This window comes from Arvicanthis niloticus, chromosome 25 (genome assembly GCF_011762505.2).
Source record: "Arvicanthis niloticus isolate mArvNil1 chromosome 25, mArvNil1.pat.X, whole genome shotgun sequence".
Taxonomy (NCBI): domain Eukaryota; kingdom Metazoa; phylum Chordata; class Mammalia; order Rodentia; family Muridae; genus Arvicanthis; species Arvicanthis niloticus.
In genome coordinates, this window is record NC_133433.1 from 3074894 (window position 1) to 3089940 (window position 15047).

The 15047-nt window shown below is 38.5% G+C and overlaps 1 protein-coding gene across 1 annotated transcript; it reads right to left on the reverse strand.

The window, feature by feature from the left end:
• Window positions 1-2516: 2516 nt before the first annotated feature.
• LOC143438327 (histone H3.3A-like) lies at window positions 2517-9902 on the reverse strand. Its single transcript, XM_076923961.1, has 2 exons — window positions 9878-9902; window positions 2517-2989 (listed from the first exon to the last, which is right to left on the reverse strand). The coding sequence occupies exons 1-2, from the start codon at window positions 9900-9902 to the stop codon at window positions 2574-2576; spliced, it is 441 nt and encodes a 146-aa protein (XP_076780076.1). The 3' UTR covers window positions 2517-2573.
• Between the last annotated feature and the right edge of the window lie 5145 nt (window positions 9903-15047).

Consider the following 15047-nt stretch of genomic DNA (forward strand, 5'->3'; position numbering starts at 1 on the left):
GGGGAAGGGCCCAGCCCATGGTGGGTAATGCTTAACCCCGAGCTGGTGGTCCTGGGTTCTATAAGAAGGCAGGCTGAGAATGACATGTGGAGCAAGCCAATAAAGCAGTGCCTTCCATGGCCTCTGTATCAGCCTGTGCTTTCAGTTCCTACCCTGCTTGATCCTGTCCTGACTTCCTTCATCGATGAGCAGTGATGAGCCCCAAGTAAGACACTGAACTACAGAGTGAGCTTTGGTGGGCTTGGACTCATATCTTTTTCACATGTACATAATTTGCACCCAAAGTTCAACTCTCTCTCTGCCTCTCTGTCTCTCTCTGTCTCTCTCTCTTTCTCTCTCTCCCTTGCTCTCCTCCTCCCCATCTCTCTCAAACACATTCACACACACACACACACACACACACACACACACACACCACAAAGCCAAACCAAACAAAACCAAAAACTTAAGAGTTGTTTTGTGTTGATCTTGCACGGAGCCTGCCCTGAGGTGTGTTAAATATACCCACTGAGGCCCATTAGAGAAAACTGATTTTTATTTTGCAAGCAGGTACCGATTACAGATAGCTTCTTGGTTACAGGTGGGAGTCTGTGTCCACTCCCAACTCTTCGTGTTAAGACCATGTCTGGCTTGAATCTGTGCATATGGCCAATCTCTGTGTGTTCATATGTATAAAATCCCTGTTGTGTCTCGAAGACACTGTCACAGTGACCTACAGATACCATACCGGGGAAATATATATGTTTATCTTTTTTTTTTCTTATAGTGTGAGAAATATCTTTGAGTAACTTGAACACTAGTCAATAGGGTGAAGCTTCTAGTAGGACACCAGCTTAATTTTCCATGTTTGATAACATGTATTAATGTTGTCTTCAGCAATAAAGCCTCAGAATCAGGTTGTGGAGAATAAAAAACAGCCTTAGCAATAGTCTGTGATATTTTCCTCTGTCGAAGGACATCTTGGTTCTTTCTAGCTTCTGGCTATTATAGATAAGGCTACTATGAACATAGTGGAGCATGTGTTCTTATTATATGTTGGAAGATCTTCTGGGTATATGCCCAGGAGTGATACAGTTGGGCCCTCAGGTGGAACTATGTCCAATTTTCTGAGGAACTGCCAGACTGATTTCCAGAGTGGTTGTACCAGCTTGCAATCCCACCAGCAATGGGGGAGTGTTCCTTTTTCTCCACATCCTTGCTTGCACATGTCCTTGTGCTATTGTGGAACATCTTTTTGTATATGCCCAGGAGTTGTATAGCTGGGTCTTCACATAGAACTATTTCCAATTTTCTGAGGAACTGTCAGATTGATTTCCAGACTGGTTGTACCAGATTGCAATCCCACCTGCTATTTTTGTTGTATATTCTTGTGGTTTTGTTATCAGGGTAATAACGGTATAAATTTTTTTTGAGTTTTTTTTTTCAGTTTCTACTTTACAGAATAATTTGAGGAATATTAACATTAGTAGAATTTTTCAGTGAATCTATCTGGCCTTAGGATTTTTCTTTTGACAGGGAGACTTATTTAATGCTTCTATTTCACTATGGTATGGCCCATAGGTATGTTTAAAGTGTTTGTCTGATCTTGATCTAATGTTTTGGTTCATATATATCAAGAAAGATACCCATTTATTTTAGGTTTTCCAGTATGCTGGAATACAGTTTTTTGAAGTATGTCCCTATCTTTCTCTGTGTTTCTTCAGTATCTGTTAAAATGCCCCCTTCTCATCTCTGATTTTAGTAATTCGGTTCTCTGTTTGCCTTCTAGTTAACTTGAGTAAGTATTTGCCCATCACATTGATTGACAAAGAACCAATTTTTTCACTTAGTTGATTCTTTCAATTTTTTTTGTCTGTTTCATGAATTTCAACCTTGAGTTTGATTATTTTTCCCCACTGCCTCTTTTTGGATATTATTTATTATTATTTTTCTGTAGCTTTCAAGCATGTCATTAGGTTATTAACATATGATCTCTCTAGGTTTTAATGTAGGCACTCAGTGAACCGCCCTTGTTGGGTCCTGTGGGTTTGAGGGTTTTTTTTTTTTTTTTTTTTTTTATTGTTTAATGTATTTTAATAACAAACTTACAGGAACAGCACAGAAGACAGACAACACTAAAAAACATGTACTTGCATGTAGGACAACTCAGTTAGAAAAGTATGGTAATGGATGGAATCTACTGTATGATAAAAATGCTACAAACACCATTTAGTTGCCGTCAATAAGAAATTTACTTATTTTAAAAAAATCCAAATGCTGGCATTGTCCAGAAAATTTTAACAGGTTTATTTATAATTGTTATAAAGTTGAACTGTTGAAATGTGTTCACTGAAACATTTTGCTTGCATTAATGCTTTACATCTTGCATTTATATTAAAAATTCACACACAAATGAACGTGGAGAAACTGCCAATACCTGATTCTGTCCCCTATGTTTCCATTCACAATCATATACTTAGGTACCCTTGACCCCATGGAAACAATATCTAACATTCACAACTGCTGATAACAGGAAGAAGAGGAAAAAAAATTTTTTTTTTTGAGAATGAAATGTTTCCCCTCATAGTGGACTCTTAAGCATGCTCTCCGCGTATGCGGCAAGCTAGCTGGATATCTTTTGGCATAATTGTTACACGTTTGGCTTGGATAGCACACAGGTTGGTATCTTCAAAAAGGCCAACCAGATAGGCCTCACTTGCCTCCTGCAAAGCACCAATAGCTGCACTCTGGAAGCGCAGATCTGTTTTGAAGTCCTGAGCAATTTCTTGCACCAGACGCTGAAAGGGGAGCTTGCGAATCAGAAGTTCAGTGGACTTCTGATAGCGCCTGATTTCATGGAGTGCCACAGTACCAGGCCTGTAACGATGAGGTTTCTTCACCCCTCCAGTAAAGGGCGCACTCTTGCGAGCGGCTTTTGTAGCCAGTTGTTTCCTGGGTGCTTTACCACCGGTGGATTTGTGGGCAGTCTGCTTTGTACGAGCTATGACACCTCCTTACTTACCCCCCTTCTCCTTTGGCTGGAGCTCAGCAAACGAGAGGCTGCGCAGCGAAGGCTGCGAATACACCGGGTTTGAGTTTTTGTGTTCTTATTTTTATTTAGTTTTTAATTTTTTCCCCTTGATTTCTGCTTAACTCAATTTTCATTCAGTATGAGTTGTTCAGTTTTCATAAGCCGTACACTTTCTGCCTTTTAAAAATTGTTGTTGATATTCATCTTTCATGCATTGTGGTCAGGTTGGGTAAAGGGTGTTATTTCAATTTTCTTATATCTGTTGAGACTTGGTTTGTGTCTTCCTATGTGGTTAGTTACTGGAAAAGTTACATGTAATAGTGAGAAGAAAGTGTGTTTCTTTAGAGGTGGAATGTTCTAGAAGTTTGATCTTCCCATTTCATTTATGATGTTATTTAATTTCATTATTTCTATTTAGTTTTTGTCTGCATGACCTATCTATTTGCAGGAGGCACCTGCTATAACATGATTTTAATTGTAGTAGTGTTTATTTCATGAACTTGGGTGTACTTGTGTTTAATGTGAATAAATTATATTAGAATATAATAACCAATAATGGGATTATCATTCAATAAGTATGTAATATTCTTCCCTTCCTCTTCTATTAGTTTTGGTTTTAACTATATCTTGTCAGATATTTAAAAAGCTATGTATACTTGCTCTTGTTTCCATTTGTTTAGAAAACCATTTATATCCTTTTACTGTAAGATGATATCTGTCTGTGATGGTGAGGTGTGTTTCTTTACTGTAAGATGATATCTGTCTGTGATGGTGAGGTGTGTTTCTTTACTGTAAGATGATATCTGTCTGTGCTGGTGAGGTGTGTTTCTTTACTGTAAGATGATATCTGTCTGTGCTGGTGAGGTGTGTTTCTTTACTGTAAGATGATATCTGTCTGTGATGGTGAGGTATGTTTCTTTACTGTAAGATGGTATCTGTCTGTGATGGTGAGGTGTGTTTCTTTTTATGTGGGAATTGAGACCAATCATATGAAGATTCACCCTTGAAAGTGTTTATAAACTACTGGAGTTTTGTTTAGTGTTTTTATACTTTTGATTAATTGTCCTAGAATTATTAATTCCTTGCATCCTCACATGTGTAGTTAACCTTCTATTCAGATTGACGTTTTCCTTCCAGTACTTTCTGTACACCTGGTTTAATGGAAAGAAATTGTTAAACTTTGTTTTCATTGTGAAAACCTTTTCTTCTCTACTGATTGTGATTATTAATTTTGCTAGGTATGCTCATCTGTGCTAACATCTGGTATTTCAAAGCTCATAGAACATCTGCCATGGGTCAGAGTCTTTGTTGAAAAGAGTTGTTTTAATGGGTTGGTTTTATATGTGATTTTAATCTTTTTCCCGTGCAACTTTTACTATCTTTCTTTCATTGTACATGTGGAGGGTTTTTGTTGTTGTTGTTTTTGTTTTATTTGCTGAATATCTCTTCTTTTTAACCCATTTATAGGGTAGGTGTTTTTCTATAATCTTGTTAAAATATTTTCTGTGTCTTTGACCTTCTCCTTTATACATATTATTCTTTGGTTTGGTCTTTTTTTATATATATAGTGTCTCAGATTTTGGGTATGCTTTGTGTCTGAAATATTTTTGACACAATAAAATATAATAAAACAAACAAAATCAATCACATCAAGGCTAGAGAAGGTAACCCAAAGGAAAAAAAATAATGAGTGCCAAGAGTAGGCATAAGAATCAGAGATCTCTACACATTCACACACTCATGTGCCCATGAGAATATTAAGCTGAAAGCTCTAATTTATATGTAGAGAACCTGGTGCAGACCCATGAAGGCTTTAGTCTTACTGCTTCCGTCTCTGTGAGTTTGCTTGGCTGACTCAGAAGGCCTTGTTCTTCTGGTGTTCTGTATCCCCTCTGAGTCTTACACTTTTTCTTCTTCCTCCTCCACCAGGTTCCATGAGCCCTGAGGTGAGGGATTTGATGGAGAAAACCCACTTAGAGCTGTATGTTTGATCTTTCACCGTAATGTGTGTCTGTGGGCCTCTGTATTCCCATCTGCTGCAGGAGGAAGCTTTTCTGATGATGGATGAATAAGGCATAGATCTATGAATATAGTAGAATATCATTAGGAGTCATTTTATTGTTACTTATTTTGTTTTTAGACCAGTAATGTTTGGTTTTACCATATGTCTTTGGGCTATCTAGTCTCTGGCTCTTGGTTACTCAAGCAATGTCAGATATGGGTTCTATCTCATGGACTGGGTCTTTAATCAAATCAGACATTGGTTGGCTACTTTTGCAAGTTCTATACCACCATTGTTCTAGCATATGTTGCAAGCAAGACATACTGTAAGTTAAAGATTTTGTGGCTAGGTTGATGTTTATGTTTCTCTTTTGGTAGCCTGCAGAGTACCTTCCCACACCCAAGATACTAAAGCCTTGAAGTGAAGGCTCCAACTCTAATTCTCCATGTTCATTGAGTTGTGTGGTTGTTGTTCTCAGCCATGAGGTCCCGACATAGGTTTCCAGAGAGAAATTCATTGTCTTGGCAACAGCTTGAGTTGTTTGTGGATTTCCATGGGACACACTTGGCCAACAACTCAATTGAATGCAATCTAGTACCAGTATTGAAAGACTCATTTGGTGCCAAGAGGTGGCTAGTTGCAACATCAACACCCTCATTATTGGTAGACCTTCCTAGGATTGCCTTCATATATTTTCTGGGAGTTTCCACTGCTGTAGATTTCCCTCAAATGGCCCCCAGTTCTAGCTGTCTTTCCCTAAATTTCCTCCCTCAACCATAACTCCTTTCTCCCTCCCCACAAGATCCCCCCATTTGCTTCCTGCCCCACTCCCTGCCCACTCATAAAAATCTATTCAATGCCGAGCAGTGGTGGCGCACGCTTTTAATCCCAGCACTTGGGAGGCAGAGGCAGGTGGATTTCTGAGTTCGAGGCCAGCCTGGTCTACAGAGTGAGTTCCAAGGACAGCCAGAGATACACAGAGAAACCCTGTCTTGAAAAACAAAACAAAACAAAACAAAACAACAACAACAAAAATTTATTCAATTTCTCCTTCCTAAGGAGATCCATGTGTTTTTTAGTCCCTTTCTTTATACCTAACCTCTTTGGTTCTATAGAATGTAGGTAAGTTGGTTATCATTTATTTAATGGCTAGTATCTACATATAAGTGAATAATATCATATTTATCTCTCTGGTCTGGGTTGCCTCACCCAGGATGACTTTTCTCTAGTTCCATTCATTTGCCTACAAATCTCATGATGCCATTCTAAAAAAATAAATAAATAAATAAATAAAAAGCTGAGAAATACTCCACTGTGTAAATATACATTTTCTTTATCTATTCTTCTGTCCAGGAACATCTATGTTGTTTCCAGTTTCTAGCTAATATGAATAGAGCAGCAATGAGCATGGTTGAGCAAGGGTCCTTGTGGTAGGATGAAGTGTACTTTGAGTATATTCCCAAGAGTGATACAGAAGGATCTTGAAATAGATTGATTCCCAATTTTCTGAGGAATCACCATATTGATTTCCATAGTGACCGTACAAATTTATACACCCACAAGCAATGGATGAATATTATTATTTTTGTACATCCTTGCCAGAATGAGCTTGTGTTATTGATCTTATCACTTGTGTTATTGATCTTAGCCATTCTGACACTTTAAGATGAAATCTTGAACTAGTTTGATTTAGATTACCCTGATGGCTAAGGGTATTAAACACCTTTTTTTCTTTTCTCTTTTTTCATTTCTCAAACACATCTTTCCCTCTATCCTCTCTCCCCAGTCCCTTCTTCTCATCTCCCCTCCCTGCCCCATCCTCTTGTTCTTCCTTTCTCCTCAGAAAAGGGAAGGCCTCTCAGGGATATCAACTCAACTTGGCATATCAAGTTGCATCAGTACTAGGGTATCTTCTATTGTGACTAGGCAAGGGAGTGCAGTTAGGAGAAAGGGATCCAGGGATCCAAAGGCAGGCAACAGAGTCAGATACAGCTGCTGTTCATGGTGTTAGGAGTCTCATAGGAAGACCCGCATACACAACTGTTACATATGTGCTGAGGACCAAGGTCTGTTTCATGCAGGCTTTTAGGTTGACACTTAGTTTTTGTGAGCCCCATGGGCCTAGGTTAGTTGACTTTGTTGGTTTTCTTGTGGTGTTCTTGACCTTTCTGGCGCCTTCAAGATTCCCCTCTTCCACAAGATTCCCCAAGTTCCACCTAATGTTTTGCTGTGTATCTCTGCATATGTTTTCATCAGTTGCTAGGTGCAGCCTCTCAGATGACAGTTATGCATAGGTGCCTGTGGGCAAGTATCGCAGAATATCATTAATAGTGTCAGTGGTGGGCTCTTTCTTTCATGCATGGGTCTCAAGCTGCACCAGTCTTTGATTGTCCATCTCTTCAATTTCTGATCCATTTTTACCCTTGCACATCTTGTAGGCAAGGCAAATTGTTGGTCTAAGGTTTTGTGGTGGGGTTGGTATCTGAATCCCTCCATAGGAAGTCTGTTCTGGTTACAGGAGATAGCCATCTCAGGTTCTATGTCCTTCATTGCTAGGGGTCTTAGCTAGGGCATCGTCATGGATTCCTGGGAGTTTCCATTTTTCTAGGTTTCTAGCTCATCCCAGAGAGCCCTCTCCCTCCATACTCTCTCCTTCAGACTTCCCCTCACTTGATCACTTCTGCTCCCCTCCTTACACCCTCTACCACCCTCCCTCCATTTGCCCCTGATGTACTTCCCTTTCTCAGTGAGATTCAAGTGAACCTCCATTGGACCTTCCTTGTTAGCTTTTTTGGGTCTGTGGATTGTAGCATGGTTATCCTGTACTTCATGGATAATATCCACTTATATGTGAGCACATAACATGTTTGTCTTTTTAGGTCCGGGGTACCTCACTCAGATAATTTTTTTCTAGTTCCAACCATTTGCCTGCAAATTTCACATCATTGTTTTTTTAAAAAGCTGATTAAATTTAATTCCATTGTGTAGAGATACCACAATTTCTGTATCCATTCTTCAGTTGAGGAACATCTAGATTGTTTTCAGTTTCTGGCAATTACAAATAAAGCTGCTATGAACATAGGTGAGTAAGTGTCTTTGTGGCATGGTGGGGCATCTTTTGGGTATATGCCCAAAAGTGGTAGAGTTGGGTCTTGAGGTAAAACTATTCCCAAATGTTCTAAGGAATCACCACATCAATTTCCAAAGTGGTTGTACAAGTTTGCACTCTTACCAGCCATGGAGGAGTGTTCCTCTTGCTCCACACCGTCACCTCATCCCTTTCTTGTATGCTGTTCCGGGGACTTGCCTCTAGTTCTTACTTGAATTCCTAAATTTTTCATTTCCAGAATTTCCTCAGTTTGCCTTTTCTTTATTTCTTCTAGTTTCATTTTCAAGTCTTGAACAGCTTTATTCGTTTCCTTGCACTGTTGATTTGTGTTTTCCTGGATTTTTTCATCTCCTCCTTAGGGAACTCTATCATCTTCATAGCGGAAGTTTTAAGGTCTTTTTCTTATGCTTTAGCTTTGTTGCTGTATTTTGGAGCTGCTGTGGTAGAAGCGCTGGGCTGTAGTGGAGACGTCTTGCCTGCGCCGTATGGATTGTGCTTTTACACTGGTGTCCAGACAGCTGGGATTCGGTGGATTATAAGATTACAGGTCTAGGCACTGCTTTCTACTTTTTTTTGTTGTTGGGTGGTTGTTTTGTTCCTTTGGTTCTCGGTTTCTATTTCCTTTCTGGATTTTTGGAGAGTGTGATAGCCGGTGTTGCCTGGTAGAAAATTTCCTTTGGACCTGAGAGTTGCGGCCACTGAGTGTTCCAGGTAAAACGTGTTTCTGGGTATTAGGAACTGACACTTAGAGTGGGGATAGGTTAGGGCTCTGAGGAGATCTGCAGGAGGAAGCAGAGTAGAGTGCTCAGTAAAGAGCTGCTTATTTTGTCTTCTTGCAATAGAGTGGGCAGTAAAGAGCTATAGAGGGTCACTATAGAGGGTCTGCTAAAGAAGAGGTGAGGCTGGGGCTGGGGCGGGGCGGGGGGGGGGAGGTGAATCCAGAGGAGCAGGAGAGGGGAAGATCTGTAGACAGGCTCTCTGCTGTCTTGGCAGGAATGGTCTGTGGGTTAGTGGGAAGTGACTGCTAGATTTGGGGGATGGGATACGTGAGGAGAGGGAGGAAGTAGGATAGGAAGGAAAGGTCTGTGTGATCTACAGGAAACGTGAGGTGCGGGGGCGTGGGGGGGGAAGGGTGGCTGCAGCAAGTGTTCTGTTACAGAGCTGTGGTGAGACTGCAGTATGGGAGGAGAAAGGAGAGGTGTGGATCCACTGTTAGCCTACTTGTTTGCCTGCCTGGAGTAGCTCTTGGGTTAGCAGGGGTGTTTGGTGGAGGTTGGGATGGGAACAAAACAAGTCCGTGCAGAAAGGAAGTTAAAGAGGGGAGGTGTGTGGGACCCACAGGAGATGGGCACCAGAGGTCAGGGAAGGGTGCATCGATGTTTTTGCTGCAGAATTGAGGATGAAAGTGGGAGAATGGATCTGGACAGAGGAAGAGGAGAGGATCTAATGTCTGAATTTTTTCTTTGATATTTTTCTTCTTCCTTGACTGAGCTATCTATTTCTATTACCTTGTCTTTAAGATCAGAAATCCTCTTTTCTATGTCTTTTAATCTGCTAATGAGGCTTACTTCTGAGCTTTTTGTTTGACTCCTGGAGTTTTTAATTCCCAGTTTTATTTCATTTTGATATTTCATTAGCTATTCTATTTTCATTCTTTTATATTCTTAAATTCGACTTTTATATTTTGAATTGCTTTTATTACTTCATTAACCATTTATGTGGTCACACTCTTCACTAAGTAATTTTTTTATATTACCTTTCTCATCCTTGAATATATTCATAATTGATATTTTGAAGTCTTTTTTTTTGTGTGTGTGTTTCTACTAAATACTTTTTTTGAGGATTTTTACAGTAGGGTTACTGGTTTCTAGAGAAGCCATCTTGTCTTGGTTGTTCATGTTTTCATTTTTTGGCCTAGAATGTAAATATCTGGAGTTATCATGCTTGAGGTGTTTCTTGGTGTAGCTACCTTGTCTTGCCTTTGTTGGGTGGGTGCTCTGTTCTTTGGTTGCTGTTGCCCCAACTGATTTTCTCTAGAAATGTGTGGCAGTGGTGAGCTCTCCTGTAGAGAGTGGTTCTATGCCTCAGCAGGGAGTCACTAAAACATGGAGATGGGCTAGAAAAAATGGTTACACCCCAGCCAGTGTGGCATTGTGTGTCCCTGGTATAGAAGTGTTCTGGGGGTTGGCAGGTGCTCACAAAGGAGTGGGTGGAAATGGCCTAGAAAGAATTATTGAATGGGGTGACAGGAAATAATTAATTTGGACCCTGAATCTTTTCCAGGAGTTCCAGGGTGGGTAGGGAGTAGAGGTGTGCTGGGATGACCAGCTCAGAGAGAAGTAGTCTGGAGAGACTAAGTTGAATGAGGAGGAGGATAGAGGTAGGTTATCTGATTGTTAGAGAGCGGTTCTGTGGGTCAGCAAGGAATTTCAAAGGAATGGAGATGGACTAGAAGGAGTGGGTGAGAGAGGTGATGGGGAAGAACTAAGGAGCCCTGAATCTGTACCAGGAGGCTGAGTCCCCAGAGCACTGCGTGGGATTTCATCTTGTTTGATAGACCTCTGGGTGCCTCATTAGACTGTGTATTTGAGATCTTTCTAATTTTTAAATATAAAAATATAGAAGTAAGGTATGGGGACTATTTTCTTTCTGCAATTTTGTGATAGGTAGATTTATCTTCTGAAAGCTTTAAAACATCTCTGGATTTCATGCGGTTTATTATAGACTTAACTAGGTATGGTTATCTCAGTGATTTGCTTAATTGGTTTTAATTAGTTGGTTTTGAAAGTGTTTGAGCGTAATCTCTTTCAGTATTGTCTTTGTTCCTTCTTTCCCTCTTTCCGTGGCCATATTTCCATACTATATGTAAAATTTCACTCTATATCACATAATTTTTTCTCTTTTTCTGTATTCTATCCTTTCATTCTCTCTATGCATCAGTCTTTCTATTTCTTCTGGCCTGTCCCAGTTTTATAATCTCTTCTTCAGTGTAACATATTTTAACTCCAGTAATTAAATAATTTTTACTATTGTGTCTTTCAAAGCTTTCCATTGGTAATATTTTAAGTAGTAAATCGATGTGTCACATTATGAAACAATATCTACTTTTTATTTATTTTATGTGTATGGGTATTTATTAAATCTGTTTAATTATCAGTGCACCACATGCATGCAATGCCTGTGAATGCCAGAAGAGGGCAGCATACCACCACAATCAGAGGACCAGACAGTTAATAGTTGCCTTGTGGTGTTGGGAGCTGAACCCAGAGCTCCTAACTGATGAGCCATCTCTCTAGCCCCCTTTATGTTTGTTTTTAGTTCAATTTTTGTATATATAATTGCTTATACATATGGTTGGTAATTATTTTAGTCTGACTGTCTCCCATCAGTAACAGATTTTGAGCATGCATTTAAGAAGACTGTTATCGTTCATTTTATTTTTGATTTGAGATTATTTTATTAGAGAAATTTCACATGTTCCAGAAGAATAGATTAGGATATGTAGAATATTTATTTGCTTATCATCTATCTCTCATATACCGATATATATACATCTATACACACACACACACACATACACACACACACACACACACACACACACACACACACACACACACACACACACACCAGAAAGGGGAATCATTGGTAAGAGAAGGAGAGAGGCAGGAGTCAGGGAAGATTGTTTCATAGGAAAGACACAGAAAAGTACAATGATATACATGTTCAACAATGATGTAACAAAGTCTACTATTATGAATACTATGTAAAACAAATAAAAATTTCTTCCCATGTAACTCTAGAAAGCTTTTGCATATACATTATATATATATAGATAGATAGATACCATTCTTTGGCATGATTACAAATGACTGATGTTTTAATAAACAACTCTATTTTGAGCAGACTGATTTTCAAATATATTCATCAAAGTAGGTAGCAGTTGTTACATGATAGTGCGTTGTAGGAAATTATACATAGTAATCATGTATTGTAGGGAGAATCTTGATTACTAGTCCCTTTGGTCTAAAACCATACACTATTTACCCAGTTATATTTTCATAGATTTTTTTTCTTAGACTCATTGTTTTCAAATAATTTTATTATGGACTCTTTAAAATGGATCTATGGTGAGTGGAGGAATGTCTTTTACTCCAACTGGTGTGCCGAGTCTCATTGTGCCCAGTAAAGATTGCTGTGTTTTTCTCTTCATAATTGAAAGGCTACCCCTGCCCTACTTTGTGCTCCCATTGGAGATACAGGAAATGTGGTGGGTCCTTTCAAGTGTCGCCAGGCATTTTATCTCCGAAGGTCGTCGTCTATTATCAACTGCATAAAGTTTAAGCTCAGCTTGCTTCAGTGATTTCCAAAGCGTACAATCTGGCCAATCAATCACCATGGATTTCAAACTTTTCCTTCTGTTAGGAACATCAATGGCCAATTTTGAAATTCAAAGCCAAGAGTTTTCTTATCCTTCCCCACCCCTTTTGTGTCCTACACTTCATTCACGTTCTTTTAGGTGCTGGATGACAGTGAAGTGCTGAGAATTCCTAGGAGAAGGGACAAAAATAAATGCTGGGTTAACATTCTGTAAATAAAACACATTTACACTTAATCTAATTCCATGCATGCACCTATTTTTACTCTAGAATGAAGTTACCATTTTCTTCTGTTATGCATAGATTATATACAATCATACTAAAGATTCCGTCTTTCCAATCAGAAGTCATTCCGTAGCCATTTCCCAGGCCACTGGTACCATCCTGTTCATTCACTCTCCATGCCCCATGAAACCTTTGTGTATAGATGTGAGGATGCACAGTACTTGCTATTCCATGATGTGCTTCTTTATTTAAAAAAAAAAACTGTATTAATTGCTAAATACATACGGAATTACATTTTTTCAATTGTGAGATTTAAAGAATAATGCAATGAATTTTCACATAAATTCTATCTATCTATCTATCTATCTATCTATCTATCTATCTATCTACTTTTCTATCTATTTATTAAATGGACTGTTTCATGAAGACACCTGACATTCTTGTTCAGGGCTATATATCAGTATGTATGTATATATGTATGTATGTATACATACCATGTAATGCATATAGTATGTATAATATGTATTTCTGTATCATTCCAGTTGTAGTATATGGCTAATGAAACAAGCATTTACTTACCTTCAAAGCACCTACATCTGATTTTATTACACTCCAAAGAGTGACTTATTCTGAATCTGGTATGTGTTTTCCTTGTTTTTAATTGTAGCTTTCCATAAAAGTATATTCCTAATCAATCAATTAATCAGTAATTAGCCAGTGTTGCATTTTTTAAAAAATGTATAAATGGAACAATATTTGATAGACTTTCTTATGACATCGCATATCTGATCAACCTTTAAATATAGATGGTCTGTTTTGTTATACATAGTACAGGGTATCATTGTGGGCTACACCGTAATTTACGTATGTGTCTTGCTTTGATGAATACTCAGGCTGTTTATAGCATTTTACTGTCATGTTCTCTCTCATACACATTTCCTAATGTGGTTCCAAGTTCTCTTGTTGAACATATTCTAAAGAAAACAACCATTGAGTCATGAGTTATAGACAATCAGGACTGGTTGTTGTTTGTTTTAATTTCTATCAGTTGGTGAGTATAAATGGTAGTCTTGTTTGGTTTCAGTTTACGTGTCACTGAAAACTAATGAAATTGAGCTACTTCTATTATGTATTGAGAACGCATATTACTTCACATTGTTTTAATCTTTGAAGGACTCTATTTTTAATAGTGATAATAAAGCCTAGGGACTTACACATGCCAGAATTTTACTACTGTGCTATACTCCATCATGTTTATTTTATAATTGGAATGAAAAAAAAAGTTTCATAACAGTTTACACATTTTTGTTCTGTTTGTGTTTTGTGATTATCTTGTAGGAATTCTTCATAAGCTGTTTTTAATGTGAATTTCATTACTGATTATGTGGTTTGCAAATATCTTTCCTCACTATATATTTTATAACAAGACATGCTTTAGCAATTAGACTGTTTTCACAGTTTTGATGATACTATGTTATCCCACTGGTAATTTGGTAGAGTTGGAAAAAAAGTACTGGTACTGAGTGAGCTAAATGCCAAGGGCCCAGTTATTTTATCAAAAGTGTGAATGACTTTATGGGCCCTAAATCATATTGCTGAGTTGTTGTTCAGGCAGCCTGTTCTAATTTTCATGACAGAAATAGTCAAAGACATGGCAACTTTACTCTAATCAGCCTTAGGTTTGGTCACTAAATATTTTGGCTAGACTAATGTGCACTATGCTTTCCAACACTGATTTTCTTGATTACCCAATTTATATTTCTTGATTACCAGCATGGGTGAGCATTTTTCACAAAGATTGTTTTCTAGTAGCACCTTTATCTATGTAAATTGTGTATACTTTTTTTTTTTACCTTAATGCCTTTATTTTCTATTATGCTAGAAATAGTCAACACAGGTCTAACAAAGTAGAAAGTGATTTTCTGCTTTCAAAACGATTGCAGAAGACTCACAAGCTGTGAGTGCCTTATATATTGCTATGTACAGTTACTTAATAATTTTAAAATATTGACTGTGCTGACTTTTAGCAATACAATATGCACTTTGTCCTTTGCTTAAATGACTTTGTTTTAGATGGATCTCAGAACTGTGAGGGGGGTGCTCCTGGGACAGAGAGGGTGGCTGGTCAAATGGGGTTCTAAGGACCTTCAGAATGGTGATTTTGTGGGAGATGAGAGAGAATAAGAGGAAGCCAAATAACAGGGAGAGATGCTGAAGACCAAGCAGAGTGCCTGTGCAATGGAGCAGAGGTGTGTGTCTCTCCCAAATAATCGACAAGCTGGCATTGTAGCAGTAGGCTCCAGACCTTCATGTCCACATGAT

What these genes read in the sequence shown, in the direction of transcription:
- LOC143438327 (XM_076923961.1), bottom strand. Translation starts at nt 9,902, where the DNA reads ATGAATATATTCAAGGATGAGAAAG. An exon ending in TATATTCAAGGATGAGAAAG is followed by an intron (nt 2,990 to 9,877) that starts GTAATATAAAAA and finishes GTAAGTAAGGAG; the next exon opens with GTGTCATAGCTCGTACAAAG.